Raw genomic sequence first — 25846 nt, 5'->3', positions numbered from 1 at the left:
AAAATAAACTTAACTTCGGAACGATAGTCCAAAGTAGGCCTATATATTTTGAATAATTAATAACCTTACTTATTTTCTCTAGAATATTTCGTGCATTTGTTTCAGGTTAGTGAAATGAATGCTGGTTGAAAGTATTTGATTTTATTACAAAATTAACAAATTTCACGACGATTCAGTTTTCTAGAAAATAATCAATTATGAATGAAGTTATTTCAGTATTTACTTATTTTCATACTGGGGATATTAATATTTTACTTTTCATGCACAATGAGATGTTTGCCTATTACTTTTGTACATAAATGATGACTTTTTTTTTATCTTTTTTTTTTTAAGAAAGGCTGTTTTTTATTTCTTTACTTTATATCTTTAGAAACATTACTCTCTGATTTTCATATTTATAAAATACTTTAGTTTACTGCATATCATAATTAATTAGTGTTTTTTTTTAAATTATGCACAAGATCAAAAGGCTTACGAAAACAACACAATTTGAGAAACATAACTTGCGTTAACTTGAGAAACAATACTTGCGTTACATTTTCAACTGTGTAACGCTTGATTAACTAAAGAAACGTTCCTTAATTCACTTCCAGCATCTAAGGAACCTTTTTCTTTTAACTATTCTTACTTCTGCGATGGTGTTTTCTAATTTCTTATTATTATGAATACTACTAATTTACTTCTCATTTGTAAAGTAGTTTAATGTTTTTATTTATACTAGAAACACTACTTTTTCTTGTTCGTGATACGCAAACGTTACTGCCTTATTTTTTTTTATTCAATGTTGCATTATAATGTCTCACGCTTGAAAATAAACTTTTATATGTTTTTCAGACTTCAGAAAAGTTACCCTCTTGTTTTCCATCCGTATATAATTTAACAAACTCCACCAACAGTATAAACACGATCATCTCTTTCTTCTTTCCAATGTTATATTCTCGAGATTTTCGTTGAGCGTTTCGGGAATCACCAAGATGGTAACAGCGAGCACAAGGATGCACATAGCTCCATACATCCAGAACGTTCCGTACGTCCCTAACGACGTCGTCATCACGGGAAACGTCTGGGACGCGAGGAAGAGTCCCCCAAACAGGACTGAGCAGAGGAAGGGCATCGCTGCCGACCGTACAGTAGTGGGAAGAAGCTCTCCTCGCACTAGGTTTAGGGTGGGATGTGCCACGCATGTGAAAAATGTGAAGAAGACGAGGCATGTTAGGGGCATCCAGTCTATGCCCTGCACGTTATCATACCTGGATTTTATGAAGAAAAATATGCCCAAGCCCGTTAATGAGGTCCCGCATACGAGGAAGGACACAAACAGGGCAGGCTTCCTCCCGAAGTAGTCGACGAAGAACAAGGAGCAAATTGTGCCTAGGACTCTGATCCCGCCTACGACCATAGCTGCCACGTAGGAGTTCATGCTGATGTTTGCCACTTCGAGTATCGGAACGATGTAAGCAAGGACCACGATGTTACCCGTAAACTGGGCTGCCAGGAATAAAAATGTGAGGAACACCATGACCTTCATCGTTTTCCTTTGCAGAATCACCTTCAGCTGGGTTCCAAAATTGAGATTCGTCTTCCCACTCATAGCTTCCACTTGCCTGGATATAGAGGTCAATTCCACATTGATGTTATCGGTGCCACGGTAGAAGGCTAGACTCTTTGATGCTTCCTTCATCCTACCTTGAGTGACTAGCCAGCGTGGTGAATTGGGCAAAAAGATCAGAGCTATGAAAACAGGGGGCACTGTGGTACATCCACAGACTAAACTGATCTGCTGCCATGATAGAGTAGTCGCCCCTAGACTGTAAACCAGGAGGACTCCAAGTTGGCGCATTGTGTCCAGGGCACCAACCATCATCCCGCGGATAGAACTGTGTGAGATTTCGGTAGTGTATTGGTACGAGGCGCCTTCGATCACTCCTATTGTGAGGCCTACAAGACAGCGGGAGGCCTGGATCATGGCGATGGTCGTAGAAACTGACAATGTTATCCATCCAACTAGGAGGATCGGGAGACAGAGGAGCATGGTTGTCCTTTGGCCGTATCTGACCATGGGCAGGATACCAATTAAACATCCTGCAGTAGCTGTCAAGTACACAAGACTACCTGAAAAGTTGAGAAAGACAATTAATCAGGTACACAAGACTATTTGAAAAAAAAGATGAGAAAGACCATTAATCAGGTACACAAACTACCCGGAAAAGATGAGAAAGACAATCAATCAGGTACACAAACTACCTGAAAAAGAGGAGAAAGATAATTAATCAGGTATACTAGACTACTTGAAAAAGAGGAGAAAGACAATTAATCAGGTATACATGACTACATGAAAAAAAAGATGAGAAAGACAATTAATCTGGTAAACTAGGCTACTTGAAAAATAGGAGAAAGACAATTAATCAGTCCATATGACTACATAAAAAAAAGATGAGAAAGACAATTAATCAGGTATACTAGACTACCTGAAAAAGAGGAGAAAGACAATTAATCAGTACTCAAGACTACCTGAAAAAAATGAAAAAAAATTAATCATGTACACAAACTACCTGAGAGAGATGAGAAAGACAATTAATGAGGTACACAAGGCTACCTGTAAAAGAGAGTTGGGTAAAAAATGGGGTTATGCATCACACCAAGCATAGCAGTGATAAAAAAAACTTGAATTTTAAATTGAAAACATAAAGAACAAGAGAGATAGAGATTTCAGACCTCCACCGATGAATATTGCCAACATTTAACTAAAGTCTGTGGACATCGACTCCCACTTTTCATATGCTGACTGTACGTTAGATGGTGCAAAGTGCAATGTTGATCCATAATCATGATCTTGATCCGTATCACCTCCAAAATTTCATGGTTTCCTCCGATACATAATATCTATCCATTGTCAAAATTTGGTGAAAATCCAAAGTGTCAATTTGTTTTGACGTAATATTTAAAACTATGAAAAATGCAAATCCGGATCCGGATCATCTCCAAAATTTAATGGAGTCATCCATAATTTCGTCCAAATCCGTGTTTTGACATAATCTTTAAAATTGTGGGAAAAGAAGAAGAAGAAGAAGAAGAAGAAGAAGAAGAAGAAGAAGAAGAAGAAGAAGAAGAAGAAGAAGATAATCTTTAAAATTGTGGAAAATGCAAATCCAGATCTAGAATCTGAATTCGGATCATCTCCAAAATTTAATGGGGTCGTCCATGACCTAAGTTTTGTCTTTGGTAAAAATTTCGTCAAAATCCGTTGAGTAGTTTTGAAGTAATCCTGTACACAGGCACACAGACAAATAGATAAATTGACAGACTCGAAAACATAACCTCCTCCCAATTTCGTTGGCGGGGGTAATAATTTCTGTGCCATAACAGACGATCAGCTAATTTTGTTTAAAATGTGGCCTGAGTTTGTGAAGAAGAAAGCAAGTGTCTAGTCAATACTGCCTGCAATACACATTTTTGGAAGCAAGTTGCCATATATACTGTAAGTCTTTTGAAGGGCAAACAATTTCAATCAGTCTTTTTTTTTTCTGAAGAACCTGTAAATATAAATCATATAAAGTACCTTTATTCAATTTCTTTTAATGAGGCGAATTTGCACTGACTCGCAGTGGTGCCCCTTTAGCTCGGAAAAGTTTACTACTAGCTGATCGGTTAGAATTATTTCGTCCTACCAATCAGAAGGAAGGAAACTTTTCTGAGCTAAAAGGGCACCCATGCAATTCAGTGCAAATGTGCCTCATTAGAAAAAATCGAGTATATTGGCAACGTATTCGCCTATCATTCGCTTGGAAGCAGATCGATCCCCACCCAGCACTGCGAGTTTAAGCTGTTTATTGGGGAGGAGACTGCTGTGTCATATATTTCACGTGAATTAATTGCAGTCTTTAAAGATTTCTTCGAAAAAAGAAATATGAATTTGAAAACTACAGTATATACAAAAATTATTTCCCTATTTAATAAGAAAAAACTTTTTAATATTCCTTTAAAAAGACAATGAAAATTTACATCTAAAAGTTTATAAAAAAGATATATATCAGAAAACATAATATTTGTCTAGGAAAGCAGAATATTTTGTTTAAATATTAATGAAAATAAATTTCATATTTTATACAATGAGAGTAAAATTCTTTCGAAAATTGACAATGGAAATTATAATTTTGATTCTTAAACAAAGAAATTTGTAGGGAAACAAATGAAAATAATCTATCAAAAAAGCAATATACTTGGATCTGTTGAGATGAAAATATATCAATAAATAATTAAAAATGAACGAAGAAAATATCTAAAGATAAATAAATAAAGAAATCTGTAAAGAAACAAACGAAAATATTCTCTTCTTAAGAGTAATATACTTAAATCTATTGAAATGAAGAAATATGAATGAATAATAAAAAAAGGAAAGACGAAAATTATATATTCAAATACCTAAATATAGATAAATAAAGAAATTTGTAGAGAATCAAACGGAAATATTCTCTGATAAAACCAATATACTTAAATCTGTTGAGATGAAGAACTATGAATAAATAATTAAAAATGAAGGAAATTATATAATCAAATATCTAAAAGAATATAGATCTTATACACTTCCACTTACTGAAGAGAGCGACTTGATGGTCATCGAAAACAATCCCTGAATTGGTTGTTGAGTTGTTACTCGTTAATTGGGGGATAGTTACGCCAGAGTAACCACCCACCATCCCGAGTCCCACTTGAACCAATGCTGACACTCCACCTCCCAGAATCTGAAGAGAGAGAAATAGGACGAAGTTGCTATTGCGTGGGGTATGTATTCACCAATGTTCTCTGTTTATTACCTCCGCCAGCGAAGCTGGGAGGAGGTTATGTTTTCGCCCCTGTTTGTATATATATATATATATATATATATATATATATATATATATATATATATATATATATATGTGTGTGTGTGTGTGTGTGTGTGTGTATAGTATCACTTACAATAACAACCAGAATAAGAAACAAAGTAAAAAACGTTCAAACTGTGACAATGTGTGGCAATTTGCAAAAACAGAATTCCCCCACTCCCTATTGTGCGCTTTGAAATCACCAGCAAACACAAAAGAAGTTTTTTTTCTGTCTTCTTCTTGGCAATAATGGTAAGAGGACAACAAAACATAGCATTATTTAAGTCTATATTATGATAGATGGAACTCGAGGAAAAGTGGTCGTCCCTGTCACGAACATTTATAAATTGACTTTCACGATATTCGTACTTATGAAAGGATTTGTGAGAAGCAGGGTGCTCATTCCTAATGTGCACTGCTTGCTCTCTCTCTCTCTCTCTCTCTCTCTCTCTCTCTCTCTCTCTCTCTCTCTCTCTCTCTCTCTCTCTCTCTCTCTCTCTCTATATATATATATATATATATATATATATATATATATATATATATATATATATATACATACACACACCCACACACACACATATGTATATATATATATATATATATATATATATATATATATATATATATATATACATACACACACCCACACACACACATATGTATATATATATATATATATATATATATATATATATATATATATATACATACATATATATATATATATATATATATATATATATACATATGCAGTATATATATGACATATCTGCTTTGAAGTTACTGTTTTTGAAATATTTTATTGTTATTTTTTCTCATATCGTTAACCTATTTCCTTATTTCCTTTCCACACTGGGCTATTTTTCCCCGATGGAACCCTTGGGTTTATAGCATCTTGCTTTCCCAACTAGGGTTGTAGCTTGGCTAATAATAATAATAATAATAATAATAATAAAAGAGAAACTGCATTTTCGTGATGGTGTGATAACGAACATGGCATTCCCTCACCGATACCGGCTTCGCAACGATAACTTGAGCGCCAGTAGTACGAAAGCTGTCTGTTGCGACATCGCCTTTAATGTGAATCCGCGTCACCAACATTAACATCTCGAAAGGGTTACTTAGAAAGTGTAGGGTATGTTCTCCTTGACACCAATATTCAACTGATAAGAATGGCTGGCCTGACAGTACGACATTGAACCATTCTCTCTATTCTTTACATATTCTTCTATGTCCTCATACACCTGACAACATTGAGATTACCAAACACCTCTTCGCTCACGGGGCTAATTACTGTACTGTAATTGTTCAGTGACTACTTCCCTCTTGGTAAGGGTAGAAGAGACTCTTTAGCTATGATAAGCAGATCTTCTAGGAGAAGGGCACTCCAAAATTAAACCATTGTTCTGTAGTCTTGGGTAGTGCCATAGCCTCTGTACCATGGTCTTGCAATGTCTTAGATTAGAGTTCTCTTGCTTGAGGGTACACTCGGGGACACTATTCTATCTTATTTCTCTTCCTCTTGTTATATTAACGATTTGGTAGTTTATATAGGAAATATTTATCTTGATGTTACTCTTCTTAAAATATTTTATTTTTCCTTGTTTCCTTTCATCACTGGGCTATTTTCCCTATTGGAAACTCTGTGGTTATAGCATCCTGCTTTTCCAACTAAGGTTGTAGCTTAGTAAGTAATAATAATAATAATAATAATAATAATAATAATAATAATAATAATAATAATAATAATAATAATGGAAGTACTTATGGTTCGGGAGAATTCGTGACAAACATCTAAAGAAGAAGAGGCATCTGTCTACTTTGTTCGAACTTGTATTTTATAAAATTGAGTATTATGTAATTTTTTATTTAATTTACGTTACAGAACTTTTATATTTATGGATATGTTCAGCTGTATCATATTAATAATGGGGAAAATATGAAAATATTTCATCGTACAAAAACGTGAGTTGATAATATAACTAATGAAACATGAATTAAATATTAACATTAATTAACAGGTTTTATCTAATAAAAAAGGTAAAAGAAACTGTTAAATATCCTAAGATAAACAAGAAAGCTATACTTACCTGAGGGAGGAGAACAGGAGAGTGTTCCGTAGATGCAAGATCATCCTTTTCAAGCGAAGAAGATTCGACAATTAGCGATTTCTCAGCCGGAATCTGAACAGTTTCACGTGGAGAGTAATCGTCCACCTCTAGTCTGTCGTCAGCCTTCTGTGACATTTTTATTTCTCCTTAAATATACGTCCTTTTATCAATATCCTTCAACTTCCTACCGGAAAATAACAGAGATATCGAGGTTTCCGTAGCGATGTCTAGCTCGCTTGATTGAATTTGCATAACAATCGTAGGGCCATGAGAAAGGAAGACTCGTGTCCTATCTGCACTGTGATCTCTCGTAGACTGGCTGCGTGCCACGAGCCTAACTTGTTTATATAGCAAGGGCCACGCGCGTGCCAAGACCCAAAGACTTAGTTATAGATCTTGGCGTTCATTTCGAAATTTATTATTTAAAAATTTTGTTTTTCTCTTTTCATATCGAGGAGAATAACCTTCTAGGAAATCTCTAAAAAATAAAGAAAATAATTGCTCCTAACATTCGTTGAAAATGATGCTTTCAATTAAGAAATATTCAGTATTGAAAGATTGGACTTTAGCATCCTGACAACGGACCTTCAATTCACTTTGTTGTTTCCTACGTAAAACACTGAAGCAGGGATGGTGTTGTTGTTGTTGTTGTTGTTGTTGTTGTTGTTGTTGTTTTGTTGCTGGTCAAAATCAGCACAGAATTGCATGTTCAATGGAAATTAATTTCTACCTCATACTTGGATCAAAACCAGGTCTATTATTATTATTATTATTATTATTATTATTATTATTATTATTATTATTATTATTATTATTATTATTATTATTATTATTATTATTATTCAGTGAAAATAAGTTACATATTATAAAGAATCCTTTCATCTCTTTTAGGAAATCCTTCAAGCATATTAACGTATTGTTTTCAAAAGGGTAGGCTAATTGATTTCAGTGACCAGAAATAGTAATCAAAAAATAAGTTCCCGAATAAAGAAAAATATAAAAAAGAAGCATTAATTTCTTCTAATAACAAAATCAGTGTACCAATGCCGTCATAAATATATTCAGTAAATAACAAACTAAAAATAGTAATATTTTTTTTCAGTAAGAAAAAAAAAAATAAAAGAGAAAAAAAACAGTAAGGAGGAAGTAAAACAAATTTGAAGGTTCAAGGTTTAAAGGTCACTCATGAATGGCAGAGGCAAGGGACAATGCCCTAGGGACTGGCCACATACGCATATGATCAGTGCCCAGGCCCCATCTCCATCCAAGCTAGGAACAGGGAGGGCCAGGCAATGGCTGCTGATGACTCAGCAGGTAGACCTACAGGCTCCCCAAAACCCCTATCCCCTCTCCACCCAGGGTAGGACCAGGGAGGGCTAGGCAATGGTTGCTGATGACTCAGCAGGTAGACCTACAGGCTCCCCCAAAACCCCTATCCCCTCTCCACCCAGGGTAGGACCAGGGAGGGCCAGGCAATGGCTGCCGATGACTCGGCAGGTAGACCTATAGGCTCCCACAAAAACCCCATCATTAGCTCACAAGGAGGATGAGATTGTCTTGAACCCCAGTCCGGCGATTACCAGGCATGAACGTTTCCGATAGGCCATCTAAAGGAGGAATAATAATGATAACGATAATAATAATTATGATGATAACGATATATTTATGATGATAACTTTTTCACCTCACGTTTGGTAGTTTAACAGTCTACCGTAAGCCATGAGTCCACCATCTGTATATGGGTTCCTCTTGGGTTCTAGTATCTCCTGTAGTAAAAAAAAAAAAAAAAAAAAAAAAAAAAAAAAAAAAAAGGGACTTTGGGATAGGTAACATCAAGCCCCTGCCTAGCGATCTGCGGGACTAGGGTTCGAGACCCGCTAAAGCTCGATAGTTTATTGCAGTGTCTGTAACCTCACCATCCTTGTGAGCTAAGGATGGGGCCTTGGGGGTAGCTTATATGTCTACCTGCTAACTCATAAGCAGCCATTGCCTGGCCCTCCCTGGTCTTAAGCAGCCATTGCCTGGCCCTCCCTGGTCTTAGCTTGGGTTGAGAGGGGCTTGGGCGCTGATCATATGTCTACATGGTCAGTCTCTATGGCATTGTCCTGCTAGCCAAGACATTGTCACTGTCTCTTGCCTCTGCCATTCATGAGAACCTTTATTCCTGATAAGAAGATTAAGGCGTATGGTGGAAAAAATATATTATTGCCATTATAGTTATTATTACTATTGAAATATCAAGGAAGCGTCCGTTAGGAAATGGCCCCCAAATTTATTTATTACGGATGCCTTGATGAGAGAGAGAGAGAGAGAGAGAGAGAGAGAGAGAGAGAGAGAGAGAGAGAGAGAGAGAGAGAGAGAGAGAGAGAGAGTGGGGGGCGTTTCAGCGTGTTAAAGATAAAGTATACGATCATTCAGCAAGCTAAGGTAATTGATTATGCAACCCAGAAATGACAAGTGGCACAAAAACCTCAGTTGTCCCCAAAGCAGAATTTTCGAAAAGTACTATGTCAGCCATGTTAGACATTCCGATAAGAAAGCACAGACTCAGAATATATGCGAGCATTGCCTGGTGGAATTTTCCTGTAGAGAAACATTATAAGAAGTGTTTTTATGTTGAACAGGCTGACGTACGTCTCTTTTTATATTATTATTATTATTATTATTACTTGCTAAGCTACAACCCTAGTTGGAAAAGCATGATGCTATAAGCCCAGGGGCCCCAACAGGGAAAATAACCCAGTGAGGAAAGGAAACAAGAAAAAATTAAATATTTCAAGAACAGTAACAACATTAGAATAGATATTTCCTATATAAGCTATAAAAACTTTAACAAATCCAGAGGAAGAGAAATTAGATAGAATAGTGTGCCTGAGTGTACCCTCAAGCAAGAGAACTCTAGGCTAACCCAAGACAGTGTTTGAAAACCATGGTACAGAGGCTATGGCACTATATGAAGTTTATATGTGAAGGATCTATAATTTATTGTTGTTACTTTTCTTAAAATAGGTTATTTTAAGTGTTCATTGCCTCTCTTGTAGTTTATTTATTTCCTTATTTCCTTTCCTCACTGGGCTATTTTATTCTATTGGAGCTCTTGGGCTTATAGCATCCTTGCTTTTTCAACTAGGGTTGTAGCTTAGCTAGCTTTAATAATAATAATAATAATAATAATAATAATAATAATAATAATAATAATAATAATAATAATAATAATAAGGGAGTGAAAATTGGACTAATTACTGAAAAAAAATTTGAATTTAAAATTATTATATAAAAAGATGAAAGGTTAAATTTTTTACAAACAAAGGGAGAGGAAACTAGAATTATGCAGATCGAAAATTAAGACCATTGCAATAAAATATAGCGAATTTGTAATACAAAAATATTAAAAGAGAAATATAATTACTTTATAAAATAATTATAAAGTAATCAAACCAGTAAGGAAAACTGCCAATAAATTATTATTATTACAGAAATTTGGCTAGAAATTAGTTTCACCCCCCCCCCACACACACACATACATATATATATATATATACATATATATATATATATATATATATATATATATATATATGTATGTGTGTGTATGTGCATACACACACACACACACACACACACACACACACACACACACACACACATATATATATATATATATATATATATATATATATATATATATATATATATATATATATATATATATATTCACGCTCAGGGGGGTAAAGGAGAGGAGTAGTCATACCCTGGTGAGAGGCGGTATACCGAGAGTTACACTCGGAAACCACACTCTCCCACAAATTGCCGAACCAGCGGGTTGTAGTTAGGAAAGGGGGAGGGGGTGGGAAGGGTTGGAATTGTGTGTGTGCATATGTATCTAAATATTAAGACGTCACTTTTTGACAGCTCAGGTACACTATACCCATTTTTTTTTTTAATGAGACGCGTTTACACTGACTCGCAGGGGTGCTCTTTTAGCTCGGAAAAGTTTCCTGCTATTTGATTGGTTAGAATCATCTTGTCCAACCAATCAGCGATCAGGAAACTTTTCTGAGCTAAAAGGGCACCCCTGCGAGTCGGTGCAAATCTGCCCTACTAAAAAGAATTGACTATAATAATAACAATAATAATAATAATAATAATAATAATAATAATCTTCAATTTAGTAGATAAGTATGTCATTCACTGCAAAGCTGTCGTGATATGAACACCTGTGAAACCATATAAACGACCACCACTCAGTAGTACACGTGTATTTTGAACACAGTTAAACTTTAACATGTGTAGCATTATGTGGATCATATCTGTATTGACTCTGATGTGGATGTCATTTTCCTAAACCAGTTCGTGTTGTCCACGGTATAGTGGTATACGAGGAAAAGTAATAGAGCTCCAGTAACCATACGAAGAAGGCAGGGCACAAACACTTGGAGAATTCATTTTCTGTGAAAAAAATATTGAAAATAAGAGAAGTGTCCTACAACAAATGTGGGTGAAACGAGAAAAACTAGTGAAAATAAAGAACACACAAAACTAAAAGACTCAAGAGGTGCCGATGCAAAGGCGAAGCCTCAACCTGAACCTCAACCTGAAAATTTTTCGACGATATGCTTCGTAAAAGGTAAACCTTAGGGTGAATTAATCATATTTTCATATAAATAATTTTATGCTAAAGTACCAAATCTTGTAAAATCGTGACATGAGATAACGCTAATTAATCAAATAAACATTTCTTATAAAACTGTTCAGTCGGAGCGAGTTATCGAACACCTTTATGAGTAAAATAAGATATGATGTTTTTCTGTGGTATTGTCAAAGTTAAATGGGACATTTACACTTCAAAGACGTATGATGAAGGGCAAGTTATCCATATATCTTGTCCAGGTTTGATCATAAAGAAGAAAGAGAGAAAAAGAAATAGACACGAACTCTTAAGAAATTTCTGTGCAAGGAAGAAGAAGTTTCAAGAGAATTACAGTGGCTGGCTTTCGTGATTTATAACTTTCAAAAGAAGATTACACCTGTCTTTTTTTTTTCTTTTGCTTATAGCATTATTTCTTGAACCAATGCCGTCGTTGCCTCATCGGCCCTTGAATTGTGAGCATTTTTCTTTTTACTTCCGCCAACGAAAATGGAAGGTTATGTTTTCGCCCCTATATGTGTCTGTGTATGTTTGTTTGTGAACAGCTTCCTGACCCAAATTACGTAGAGTAATGAAACTTGCAGGGATAAACTGTTATGTAAAAAAGCTGGAAATGATTAAATTTTGGAACGTCAAGGTCAAAGGTCACGGTCAAACAAAATTCGCCCCTATTTGTGTCTGTGTATGTTTGTTCGTGAACAGCTTCCTAGCCACAACTTTAATCGTAGAGTAATGAAACTTGCAGGGATTAACTGTTATGTAGAAAAGCTGGAAATTATTAAATTTTGGAACGTCAATGTCAAAGGTCAAGGTCACGGACAAACAAAATTTCCAATTCACGAAATCATCCATAAGTTTGGACATCGTTATCCCTTTATTCACATTTGAGCCTATGAAATTCCACGTCAATTAATACATGTTAAGGTTAAAAGTCAAGGTCGAACAAGAGGTCGAGTAATAAGCTGCCGCGGCGGAGGTCTGCGCTCTACTAAGAGCCCCTCTAGTTTAGTAGCGTACTTCCCAAGTCTCTTCAGTCTTAGAAGCAATGACATTTAGATAAGGAAATTATAAACACCAACCAATCAGACGATGGAAGAGTATGCAAGCTGTGCTATCTGTGTAGGAGGTGACTAATGACAATGAACTTTCCGTAGATTGCAGCAGTTTGCAACTGCGCTTCTAGTAGTGCCCACAATCATAATGTTGTTGAGAGAGCAACGAGGAACCTGGAACTAGAACCGGAATGCGCGCTGAAGGACTTTAGAATTTGTTTTCGTTTACAATCTTCAAGCAGATATATTTTAAGAATTATACTGCCTAATCTTTTAATGGTAAAAAATATACATTTTTTTTTTTGAAAGTGCAGTCCTCCTCGTATCAAGAGGAAGCATATGATACAATCCTCTTGAGCCTCAAAATTCCAATTCTTCTTCTCTTTCCTTCTCATCTGTCAGGTCATTCAATTCGTTATGAAATTGGAATGTAATTTTAGTTTCTGGTAGATCATGTGATATTGAAAGTTTCTAATGCCAGTTATTATTATTATTATTATTATTATTATTATTATTATTATTATTATTATTATTATTATTATTATTATTATTATTACTTGCTAAGCTACAACCGTAGTTGGAAAAGCAGGATGCTATAAGCCCTAGTGCTCCAACAGACAAAATAGCCCTGGGAGGAAAGGAAACAAGGAAAAATAGAATATTTTAAGAAGAGTATCAACATTGAAATAAATATCTCCTATGGAAACTATAAACTATAACAAAACAAGAGGAAGAGAAATAAAATAGAATAGTGTGCCCTAGTGTACCCTCAAGCAAGAGAACTCAAACCCAAGACAGTGGGAGACCATGGTAAAGAGGTTATGGCGCCACCCAAGACTAGAGAACAATGGTTTGATTTTGGGGTGTCCTCATAGAAGAGCTTCTTACCAAAGCTAAAAAGTCTTCTACCCTTACCAAGAGGAAAGTGACCGCTGAACAATTGCAGTGCAATAACCCCTTGGGTGAAGAAGAATTGTTTGGTAATCTCAGTTTGTCAGGTGTATGAGGACCTAGGAGAATGTGTAAAGAATAGGCCAGACTATTCGATGTGTGTGTGTGTGTGTGTGTATGTGTGTGTGTGTGTGTGTAGGCAAAGGGAAAATTAACCATAACCAGATAGAAGGATCCAATGTAGTACTGTCTGGCCAGTCAAAGGACCCCATGACTCTCTAGCGGTAGTTACGATAATTTTATTATTATTACATTTTGTGTGTGTGTGTGTGTGTGTGTGTGTGTGTGTGTGTGTGTGTGTGTGTGGTTATACTAAGAAGATGGGGTTAGAAATTATACTTTCTTTTAATTGTGCTTCAGAAAAAAAAAAAAAAACACCAAACCCAGTAGCCTACTGATTTGAGGAATTATGAAACAGATTCTAGAATAATAGAAACAAGCAAAATATACTGACAATGGAAACATGTTTATATTTCTGATTTTAACATTAGAAAATAAGGCATTGCAAACTATAATTTATAGATTAAAACTCGTTTATATTATTCTGTGTACTTGTGGTAACTTATAATTAATTGTTTACGGTCATTTTGTCTTGAGATTGCTTAAAATTTCAATTAGAAAAAGTTTCTTCATAATCTTCCGGGTTTGTCAGCTTGAATCGAATACACAGAGCTAGCCTACTCTTTTATTTCATTTATAAATAAGACTATTTGAAAACAAAAGAAAGGAGCTTGCAAATTCTTTCACGGAAATAAGGCCTGAAAAAAAAAAAAAAAAAAAAAAAACAGAGGCAGCAGTAAAGAGACTGTCGAGATAGTAAGTCCCAACCCAAGTGATGCTATATAATGTACTCCACTCTGCAAGTTGAATTGGGTCTAGAGGTTACAGAGCAGTTGGCTACCACGGGTTAGACGACGGAAGGGCGACATTTCAAAACTCCGAGATCATTATTCATTGACTATTGCCTTTACACAAGATGAATTAGTATGTAGGCCTAGGTAGGCCTATATTTAGCACTGAAGTAACTTTCCCTGTTTCTTGAAGCACCGTTTTATCAAAATATAACTGGCAAGATTCCATTTTGGATAAAGAATAAAGCCAAAAAGGGTTCTATATAACTGGCAAGATTGCATTTTGGATAATGACAATAGAACCAAAAAGGGTTCTAAAGAATATCAGTCAACAACAGGTATTGATGCTAATCTAATGAATTTATATATATTTTTTTTTTTACCAGACAAAATAATAATACATACTTGTCCCTTTTACTACTGGACAATTTCTTTATAAGGCCTTGAAAATAAATTTTCCCTTCTATCGAATACATGATGCCTTTCTAAGGGTTATGACCGAAATTATTGTACAGAGAAAAACGTTTAATAGGAAGCGACTGACAGGAAAATGATCAACGCTTCTTAGCTGCTAAGTAGGCTTACTATATTAGAGCAGATGCGCCCACTGCATACATTTGCTGAGCTTACAGCAATGAATCTGGGGGCTATGACTGATAGTCTATAAGAGCCCCCGTCCGGAGATACTGTCCCGGCAATCTGAGTGTGTGCGTATACATACATACTGTGGGTTCTTGACTCGTTTCTGGTTCCATGATACACGGTATCATGGAATCAGAAACGAGTCAAAAACCCACAGTATGTATGTATACACACATACTATATATAGCCTATATATACATATATATATATATATATATATATATATATATATATATATATATATATATATATATATATATATATATATATTATATATATATATATATATATATTATATATATAATATATATATATATATATATATATATATATATATATATATATATATATATATATATATATATATAGTATGTGTGTATACATACATACTGTGGGTTCTTGACTCGTTTCTGGGAATCAGAAACGAGTCAAAAACCCACAGTATGTATGTATACACACATACTATATATATATATATATATATATATATATATATATATATATATATATATATATATATATATATATATATATATATATATATATATATATACACTTCGCATCTGTGGTTAAATTGGTTTCTTTAATCTATTTTATTAATGTGGCATTAACTGAAACTATCAACACACCTGCAGCATACACTGTGATAAGTACAAAGTTCGTGTTTTTTTTTTTTTTATAATTGTAACGTTTTTTTTTTATGTTGAACTCTCGTGAAGAGAAAACATTTGTCGTAAGAACGCGGTTTTGTGTTGACGACAAGACCAGCTGGTGATAAGTTGATAACGTGCTTAAGGACCGGAGCTACGCTGACGTGTAGGAGGAGCTATGGGTGTTGGATGAGGCTACGTAACAGAATTAGCATTAGCATATTATGATTATAAATTTAAATAGATTTTTAGGATGTTTCTTTCCTCTGTTTTGTTTATCTAGTATATATATTAAAATAGTTCTTAGTTTCAAGTCTGCAAGATAATTGATCATTTAATCTTACTTTTAATAGTGTAGTCACGTTCGAAAATGATCTAATTGTATCATCAGCTTTAAATTTCACCTCTTATGGATGATTTAGCAGATTCATGTACTCATTGTAGTTCCCGTGGTTTATTTGAAATGAAGACACCATTTTATTCTTAGTTATCTATTGTTACCATTAAGAAATAAACATTGAATACATCTGAGATGTATCATACATGGAATACACATTGAAGGCGTAGATGATGTATAAAAACTTAGAAATATAATTTCAACAGGATGTATAAATGGTAGGATATACTGTATATAAGAAAATGCAATTCATAATGCAAACATATTTGCTTAAAATATAGAAAGACACGTTGGCAAGTTCGCAAAAATCGTGATGTGACGCCATAAGGTAGACTTTTACTTTTAAGTCGTGAGACAGGGTAGCCAGACTGACCTTTTTTAGGCCAAACACGTCAAATTTGGTCTTTTAAAAAAAATTGGTTGGCCGGGAGCAAGATAAAAAGAAAGTTTGGCGTTAAATGTTATATATCATCATAATTTTTTAACAATATTACCTTTTTAATCATCAAATTGGTGTTAGACGAACGAACTCCTGTAGCAAGGGCTTGGCATGAACCAAAAAATCTTTCCTTTTCCTGCCTGTCTTTTCTTTTCTCAGACTTGATTCTACTACTATCTAACATCGCATGAGGGTCTGCCCCTCTCTTTTATTCTCCTCCTGTACTTCTCTTTCTCCCTTTTTCCTTATTCTTTCCCATCCCGAGTACCTGCCTTCGGACTATAAACTGGATTGTATCCAGTGGTACTTATCCTTTCCCCAATTCCCTATCCTTCCCTATGTTTTACTAGCCTCCTGGCTAGTACAGTGGTAACGTGTTTGCCTAGCATTTGCATGTGATAGGGCACCACAGTGTGGGGTTGGGCTTGCCCTGCTGATGTTCTGGGGAGTATCTATTCTGATGGAACTGGAAATGAAGTCAGACACCTTTAACCTCTGATGGGTTGGCCTTTTAAAGCTTCTGTCGATTAGAAGTTGGCCTTTTCTCACTTAGGAAACCTGGCAACCCTGTCGTGAGAAGCGTTTACTGGTTCCCAACACCCTCAAGATAATGCTTCTGTCAATGGTTTGTTTTGGTTGGTTGCTGCGAGAAACTTAAAGCCACGAAAATCTCCAGCGGAAGTTGATTTATATCCGTATTTGGATGCTGTGCTTACAGCAGGTATTTGATGATGATAATCTACTTCATTGTTTATAATTTAGTTCCCGTTAAGTGTAGTGTAGTTATACAGTACTTATACATCTGTAAGAAGCAGCTGAGCTATGATTCGATGGATTTTTATCTCTTGCACTCCAAAATTAAACCATTGTTCTGTAGTCTAGGGTAGTGCTATAGCTTCTGTACCATGGTCTTCCACTGTCTTTGGTTAGAGTTCTCTTGCTTGACGGTACTCTCGGGTACACTCTTGTTTTGTTAAAGGTTTTATAGTTTAAACAGGAAATATTTATTATGTTACTCTTCTTAAGATATTTAATTTTTCCTTGTTTTTTTTTCCTAACAGGGCTATTTTCCCTGTTGGGACCCCTGGGCTTACAGCATCCTGCTTTTCCAACTAGGGTTGTAGCTTAGCAATTAGTAATAATAGACTTATGTCTGGAATAACATCACTTTGCTTTAGGGGTCAAATTGCAGAATAGTTGTGAATGTTAACTGGAGACTCGCTCTTTGTACCTTCCTTAGAAATGGTTCCTCATGGCCATACGATTTTAAATGCTTTCCCCACTCCATATTAGATCCTTATGGTCTTCATTTGTACCCCCTACGTCATCATAGGAAAGTATGTTTTACCTATACTGCAAAACAGTGATATTGTGTTTTTCCTGTTTATTTTCAAGAAGTCCTGTCTCCATTTTAGTTCTATTGTAGTTTATTACAGGGTAATGTAACCTAGGGAAAAACTACTTTTTTCTATAGAAAAAGGTCCGTTCTCTTCAAAAATGACACTCGTTCCTGTCGCAAATTAATATTCAGAAAAATATATATATATATATATATATATATATATATATATATATATATATATATATATCCGCCGATAATGGGAACAAGAACCATTATATTTATTGTTGCTAATGTTAGCGTGCACAGCTCAACGTTAACCGCTTGCCAGTACATATGAGCTTGATGTTTTTGTCTTGTGGCGAGCGAAGCGAGCCCGCGGTGGAATAAGAGCCATTATATTTAAACATTTTAACAGAAAATATAACTTGATTTAACCGATTTTCACCTTCATTTCAACCGCAACAACTACAACTAGTTCGGCTACTTGAAATTATTCGAACTGGATGTTCTGTTTGGTTATGGTTGAAGTGAAGGTCAAATTTGGTTAAATCGTGATATTTGCTACAGGAAAACATATTTTTCAATATTAAACTTAGCCGGTGATTATATAAGCTGCAGCTCTGCTGCCCGACAGAAAAACTCTACGTTCAAAATACGCCAGCGATCGCTATGCAGGTAGGGGGTGTACATCAACAGCGCCATCTGTCGAGCAGGTACTTAGTACTCCATGTAAACACAGAACCAATTTTCTCTCTGTCGTGCCACCGGCAAGACCTACTAAATTCGCTGTTGCTTACTGGATTGGTTTTCACAGATTTTGGTGAAGTACACATTTCTAGTTATTAGCTTTCGCTTTGCAGAGGTTATCTTCAATACATCCTTGCTTTCTTTTATTGATTTTGGATTATTTGTTGACGACTTTGGATAGATTTTGAATTCCCCTTTGACTAATTCAAGATGGCTGACCCTTCTCAAGTCCCTAAATACAGAAAGTGTAGTGCTAGGGACTGTTCAAGGCGTCTTCCGAAGGCCTCTATCGATCCGCACACCGTTTGTTCCAATTGTCGGGATAAAACCTGTCAATTGGAAGATCGATGTGAGGAATGCGTTGGGCTTTCGGAATTCGATTTTCTCGAATTCCTGAAATATTCACGTAGGCTAGAGAGAGATAGAGTCAGGAGAAGTTCATCTCGCTCCGTTGATATTTCCTCTCCTCATGCCCCACAACCTATTCCTTCCCCTGTAGTGGTTGCTCCTGATCCCCCTTCTAGCACTCAACAACCTTCGATGGCAGATATGATGCGTGCCATCCAGACTCTGGGTGAGAGAGTCGAGTCATTGGCGAGTGACCGTAACCAACTCATGGCAGACGTCAGGGAGTTGAAGTGTAAGAGTGCAGTGGGTAGTGACAAAGTGAGTGGTAGTGTTGTGGAAAGTGTTAGTGTTGCGCTTGAGGGTTCGTCTGTTCGTGCCTGTCGTCCTCCCAGTCCGGGACCTCTTGCAAGCTCCCAAGCCCAGGGGAGAAGCAATGTCGTACGACCAAAGGGTTCGACAGGCTTTAATCAGCGGACAGACGTTCCCTCCGTGGTTTCGGACGTATCTTACCAAGATCGCCCCACCCACAAGAAGACGAGAGAGCCCATTTATTCCTCGTCTGCGGAAGATGTTTCTCGAAAGAAACAATGGACCAAGGTCTCACGGCCTCTTAAACGCAAGTCGGTCCCTTCCGCGCAAGTCCAACGGCCCAGTTGTAGCCACTGGGTCAGTTCGGACTCGCTGCAGTCTTCCGATGACTGCACACCTCCTAAGAGAGGCAAAGCAATACCGCAGCAGGCAGTAACACCGTCTGTTGCCGCACCTGCTACTGTAGACCCTAAGTGGTCTTTGCTGCAGACCATGCAGACGCAATTAACGTCATTAATGCAGGACTTTCGTGCGGAGAAGGTTGACGCTGCACCACCCGTTAGCCTACAACCACCCACGGTTGTGCGTCCAGTGGACGCTGAGGCTACCTTCTCCCGCACTCCAGCTGTGAGAGTCCCGCCACCCATGCGCTCCAGTGTACCCTGCCAGCCGCATGTTGACGTTCAGCGACGCACGGAACCTTCCGTTGACGTTCGCGAGTTACAACAACAACCTAAGTTGTTTTGTTTTGACGCGGTGCGTCAACCTCCGCAACCCAGTGTGGTTACCACTACTCGCCCACAGCAGACTAGACAGTCAGGAGTAGACGCTTTGCTCCCCCGAGCTGCTATGGTTGTTGCCAGCTCACAGACTGGGCAACAGTTCCATGACGTTGCGTCCAGTGCAGTCACGCATGCACCCGTGCTGCCGGACTCAGCTGACCAGCCAATTCCTACTCCTTTGCCGCTTCCTCCTCAGTATTCAGACGATGGACTCTCTGATGATGACGACGCTGCACACTTTGACGACCCGCATACGGACATGGACGAACCCAAGACCACGCCTCCCTCCTTGGACTTTAGGAAAGTTCTTGCACTGTTCAGGGAGTTGTATCCTGATCAGTTTGTTTCTGCAGCCCCACGCTCTCCTCCATCTGAGTTCGCTTTAGGCACGCAGTCATCCGCGCCTGCCTTTACGAAGCTCGTCCTCGCCCGCTCGTCTAAGAGAGCTTTAAGAGTGTTGGGAGAATGGATGCAGTCCAAAAAGCACCTTGGGAAGACAGCATTCTTGTTTCCCCCTGCGAAACTCTCTTCCAGATCGAGCGTCTGGTATGCCACGGGAGAAGTTCTCGGCTTGGGAGTTCCTGCCTCTGCCCAGGGCGACTTCTCAAGTCTAGTAGACTCTCCCCGCAGGCTAGCCATGAGACGCTCCAAGATTTGTTGGACTCCTTCAGACTTAGACCATCTGATGAAAGGAGTGTTCAGAGCCTTCGAGGTTTTTAACTTTTTGGATTGGTGTTTGGGAGCGTTGAGCAGGAAGACCTCCCCTTCTGACAAGGAAACTTCCATGCTCATTATGTCCTGCATGGACAAGGCCATACGGGACGGTTCCGGTGAGCTTGCGGCTTCGTTTGTTTCCGGGGTCCTCAAGAAACGGGAGAACCTTTGCTCCTTCTTGTCAGCTGGAGTAACACAATGTCAGAGATTGGAACTTATGTTTGCTCCTCTCTCAAAGTGCTTTTTCCCAGAGGAGTTGATAAAGGAGATTGCTGCCTCCTTGATTCAAAAAGACACGCATGACCTGGTTGCGTCATCTGCCCGCAAAGCCACTCCTTTGCCTACCGTGTCTAGACCCAGGATGGACACTCCAGCGTCCAGATTTATTCCGCCCTTTCGTGGCAGAGCCTCCAGCAGAGGAGGTGCTCGTGCCGAAGGGAGACGTGGGATTAAGAAGAAAGGTACCAAGTCCTTTAAAGGCAGAGTCTGACTGCCACCTTCTTCAGACAGCAGTGGGAGCCAGACTCAAGAACTACTGGCAGTCCTGGGAGAACAGGGGCGCAGATGCACAATCTGTGAAGTTGCTCAGAGAAGGGTACAAGATCCCGTTTGTACGCAAACCCCCTCTAGCAACGTCTCCCATCGACCTCTCTCCCAGGTACAGAGAGGAGGACAAGAGACTAGCTTTGAAGCAAGAGGTGTCTCTCTTACTAGAAAAGGGAGCGGTAGTCAAAGTCCGGGACCATCAATCCCCGGGCTTCTACAACCGTCTCTTCTTAGTGGTATAGAAGACAGGAGGGTGGAGGCCGGTGCTAGACGTCAGTGCTCTGAATGTCTTTGTCACAAAACAGACGTTCGCCATGGAGACGACAAAATCTGTTCTAGCAGTGGTCAGGAAGGAAGACTGGATGGTCTCTTTAGACCTAAAGGACGCTTACTTTCACGTCCCCATCCACCCAGATTCCCAACCTTTTCTAAGGTTCGTTTACGGGAAGGTTGTCTACCAATTTCAAGCCCTGTGCTTTGGCCTAAGCACGGCGCCTCTTGTCTTTACGAAACTGATGAGGAATATTGCCAAATTCCTGCATTTAGCAGACATCAGAGCCTCCCTCTATTTGGACGACTGGCTTTTAAGAGCTTCTTCCAGTCGTCGCTGTTTGGAGAATCTAAAGTGGACTCTAGATCTGACCAAGGAATTGGGTCTCCTGGTCAATATGGAAGTCCCAACTGGTCCCATCCCAAACTATAGTGTACTTAGGGATGGAGATTCACAGTCAAGCTTTTCGGGCTTTTCCGTCGGCCCCCAGAACAAGTCAAGCCCAAGGATGCATCCAGAACATGCTAAAGAAGGACCGATGTTCAGTCAGACAGTGGATGAGTCTGATAGGGACGCTTTCATTCCTGGACCAGTTCATTGCGTTAGGGAGACTGCACCTCCGTCCCCTTCAATTTCACCTAGCTGTTCACTGGAGAAAGGACAAGACGCTAGAAGCGGTCTCGATCCCCATTTCCGAGAAGATGAAGTCATCACTGACTTGGTGGAAGGACAACATCTACCTCAGAGAGGGTCTGCCCCTGGCTGTTCAGACCCCCAACCACGTTCTCTTCTCGGACGCATCGGACACGGGCTGGGGTGCGACATTAGACGGTCGGGAATGCTCGGGAACTTGGAACTTGAATCAAAGAACGTTACATATCAACTGCAAGGAGCTACTGGCAGTTCATCTGGCCTTGAAAAGCTTCAAGTCCCTCCTTCTAGGCAAGGTGGTGGAGGTGAACTCAGACAACACCACGGCCTTGGCGTACATCTCCAAGCAAGGAGGGACCCATTCTATGACGTTGTACGAGATCGCAAGGGACCTCCTCACCTGGTCAAGAGATCTAAAACCTTTCTCTAGTAACGAGGTTCATTCAAGGCAACATGAATGTCATGGCGGACTGCCTCAGTCGGAAGGGTCAAATCATCCCAACAGAATGGACCCTACACAAGAATGTGTGCAAGAGACTATGGGCCATATGGGGCCAACCTACCATAGATCTCTTTGCAACCTCGATGACCAAGAGGCTCCCAATTTATTGCTCGCCAATCCCGGACCCAGCAGCAGTTCATATAGATGCTTTTCTACTGGATTGGTCCCATCTAGACCTTTATGCATTCCCCCCGTTCAAGATTGTCAACAAGGTACTGCAGAAGTTCGCCTCTCACGAAGGGACAAGGTTGACGTTAGTTGCTCCCCTCTGGCCCGCGAGAGAATGGTTCACCGAGGTACTTCAATGGCTGGTGGACGTTCCCAGAACTCTTCCTCTAAGAGTGGACCTTCTACGTCAGCCACACGTAAAGAAGGTACACCCAAGCCTCCACGCTCTTCGTCTGACTGCCTTCAGACTATCGAAAGACTCTCGAGAGCTAGAGGCTTTTCGAAGGAGGCAGCCAGGGCGATTGCTAGAGCAAGGAGGACATCCACTCTTAGAGTCTACCAGTCGAAGTGGGAAGTCTTCCGAAGCTGGTGCAAGTCGGTATCAGTATCCTCAACCAGTACCTCTGTAACCCAAATAGCTGACTTCCTATTATACCTGAGGAAGGAAAGATCTCTTTCAGCTCCCACGATCAAAGGTTACAGAAGCATGTTGGCAGCAGTCTTCCGTCACAGAGGCTTAGATCTTTCTAACAACAAAGATCTACAGGACCTCCTTAAGTCTTTTGAGACCTCGAAGGAGCGTCGTTTGGCCACACCAGGTTGGAATTTAGACGTGGTACTAAGATTCCTTATGTCAGAAAGGTTCGAGCCATTACAATCAGCCTCCTTTAAAGACACTTTTCCTCGTCTGCTTAGCAACAGCTAAAAGAGTCAGTGAGATACACGCCTTCAGCAGGAACATCGGATTTTCATCTGAAACGGCTACATGTTCTTTACAGCTTGGTTTTCTAGCCAAAAACGAACTACCTTCTCGTCCTTGGCCGAAATCGTTCGATATTCCAAGCCTTTCTAATTTGGTTGGAAATGAACTAGAAAGAGTCTTATGCCCTGTTAGAGCTCTTAAGTTCTATTTAAGACGAACTAAACCTTTACGAGGACAGTCAGAAGCTTTATGGTGTGCTATTAAGAAACCTTCTTTACCTATGTCAAAGAATGCAGTTTCCTATTATATCAGACTGTTGATACGAGAAGCTCATTCCCATCTGAATGAGGAAGACCATGCTTTGCTGAAGGTAAGGACACATGAAGTTAGAGCTGTCGCAACTTTAGTGGCCTTTAAACAAAATAGATGTCTGCAGAGTATAATGGACGCAACCTATTGGAGAAGCAAGTCAGTGTTCGCGTCTTTTTATCTTAAAGATGTCCAGTCTCTTTACGAGAACTGCTACACCCTGGGACCATTCGTAGCAGCGAGTGCAGTAGTGGGTGAGGGCTCAACCACTACATTCCCCTAATTCCATAACCTTTTTAATCTTTCTCTTGAAATGTTTTTTATTGTTGTTTTTTGGGTTGTCCGGAAGGCTAAGAAGCCTTTCGCATCCTGGTTGATTTGGCGGGTGGTCAAATTCTTTTCTTGAGAAGCGCCTAGATTAGAGGTTTTGATGAGGTCCTTTAGTATGGGTTGCAACCCTTGATACTTCAGCTCCTAGGAGTCGCTCAGCATCCTAAGAGGATCGCGAGGCTCAGTAAGGAAGACGTACTTAAAAAGGCAGAGTAATTGTTCAAGTCGACTTCCTTACCAGGTACTTATTTATTTTATGTTTGTTATTTTGAATAACTGCTAAAATGAAATACAAAATACTTAGCTTATAATAATGTAAACAAGTAATGCTGGTCTCTACCCACCCCCCTGGGTGTGAATCAGCTTATATAATCACCGGCTAAGTTTAATATTGAAAAATGTTATTTTTATTAATAAAATTAATTTTTAAATATACTTACCCGGTGATTATATATTAAAGGACCCCTCCCTTCCTCCCCAATAGAGACCCAGTGGACCGAGGAGAAAATTGGTTCTGTGTTTACATGGAGTACTAAGTACCTGCTCGACAGATGGCGCTGTTGATGTACACCCCCTACCTGCATAGCGATCGCTGGCGTATTTTGAACGTAGAGTTTTTCTATCGGGCAGCAGAGCTGCAGCTTATATAATCACCGGGTAAGTATATTCAAAAATTTATTTTATTAATAAAAATAACATATTTTCTGTTCGAAATGATACCCTTTAGACTTGTAAAACTTTATCTCCATTTTTACTAAATCACCACCTCTCACTAATATGATGCAAGTGACACACATTATTTGCGTATTTTGTGCTAATATTCTACAAGAGGTAAAACTGCAATGCGTCTGTGCACTATATGTAAGAAAAATTAATTGGCTTAACGCAAAAACAATATACCTAAATATTTGCGTCAATGGGGGTAGGAGGAGATGATGATGATTATAGTATCCAATCTGACCTACTTTCAAATCATCATTTTGCGAAAGCCTACAGCAAACCATTATTCTTTTTCAGTATTTTTTTATATTTGATTTCTTACTGAAAAGATGAACCATATATTTACTTTTTCTGTTCAGTATGTATTTTTAAAGTCGACCTAATGTTGGTGCTGATCACTTGCAATAAGTTGACCATATCCCTTTATCTAACAATTATGGGGACTTTGATTGATATAGAATAGGTTTTATGGTAAGGAAAACCTGAATGCAGGTGAATTTATCCTATAGGAATGGTCCAAAAAGGCATGTATACAATTCACAATTTAAACATTGTTGTCATTATGGGGTGTATGTATGATAGCGGCTACCTGTATGTATGTATAATTACGGATAACTTAGAATACAGCAGTGGAAAGGGGGATTGCAGGGGGTTGTTAACATAGTAATAGCCTTTGTATTGTTTAAATTAGTTTATCAATTTGAATGTTCCAGGTATTGTTATGGATATTAGTTAATTTGGCTAAAAAGAATAGCTAACATCTAACATGCTTAGCATAGGCCTAGCCTGTTCTGA

At 38.4% G+C, this 25846-nt stretch overlaps 2 protein-coding genes across 3 annotated transcripts in view; one reads left to right on the top strand and one right to left on the bottom strand.

Annotated features, from left to right (window-relative positions):
* Positions 1–216: 216 nt before the first annotated feature.
* LOC137622046 (facilitated trehalose transporter Tret1-like) lies at positions 217–7306 on the bottom strand. Its single transcript, XM_068352524.1, has 3 exons — positions 6959–7306; positions 4595–4742; positions 217–2112 (listed from the first exon to the last, which is right to left on the bottom strand). Exons 1-3 carry the CDS (start codon positions 7112–7114, stop codon positions 908–910), a joined length of 1509 nt encoding a protein of 502 aa, XP_068208625.1. The 5' UTR covers positions 7115–7306; the 3' UTR covers positions 217–907.
* A 4271-nt stretch (positions 7307–11577) lies between these two features.
* Positions 11578–25846, top strand: part of LOC137621594 (alpha-mannosidase 2x-like) — a 98591-nt gene continuing 84322 nt past the window's right edge. Inside the window, exon 1 of one of the 2 annotated variants that reach the window (XM_068352005.1) lies at positions 11578–11606. In XM_068352005.1, coding sequence (XP_068208106.1) covers positions 11593–11606 — 14 coding nt within the window. In that variant the 5' untranslated portion in view covers positions 11578–11592. Of the gene's footprint in view, positions 11607–17176; positions 17331–25846 lie in introns of those variants that run through there. The other variant, XM_068352006.1, reaches the window with a different exon arrangement.

Source organism: Palaemon carinicauda, chromosome 28 (assembly GCF_036898095.1).
Source record: "Palaemon carinicauda isolate YSFRI2023 chromosome 28, ASM3689809v2, whole genome shotgun sequence".
NCBI lineage: Eukaryota > Metazoa > Arthropoda > Malacostraca > Decapoda > Palaemonidae > Palaemon > Palaemon carinicauda.
The sequence above is the reverse complement of the archived record's forward strand: the minus strand, read 5'-3'. Positions and strand labels throughout refer to the sequence as shown.

Excerpts from the sequence above, each read along its gene's own strand:
- LOC137622046 (XM_068352524.1), bottom strand. The coding sequence starts at position 7,114 with ATGTCACAGAAGGCTGACGACAGACTAGAGGTGGACGATTACTCTCCA. Across the intron at positions 4,743-6,958 it reads CTCCTGTTCTCCTCCCTCAG|ATTCTGGGAGGTGGAGTGTC; the intron begins GTAAGTATAGCT and ends CTCTCTCTTCAG. Across the intron at positions 2,113-4,594 it reads CCATCAAGTCGCTCTCTTCA|GTAGTCTTGTGTACTTGACA; the intron begins GTAAGTGGAAGT and ends TCAACTTTTCAG.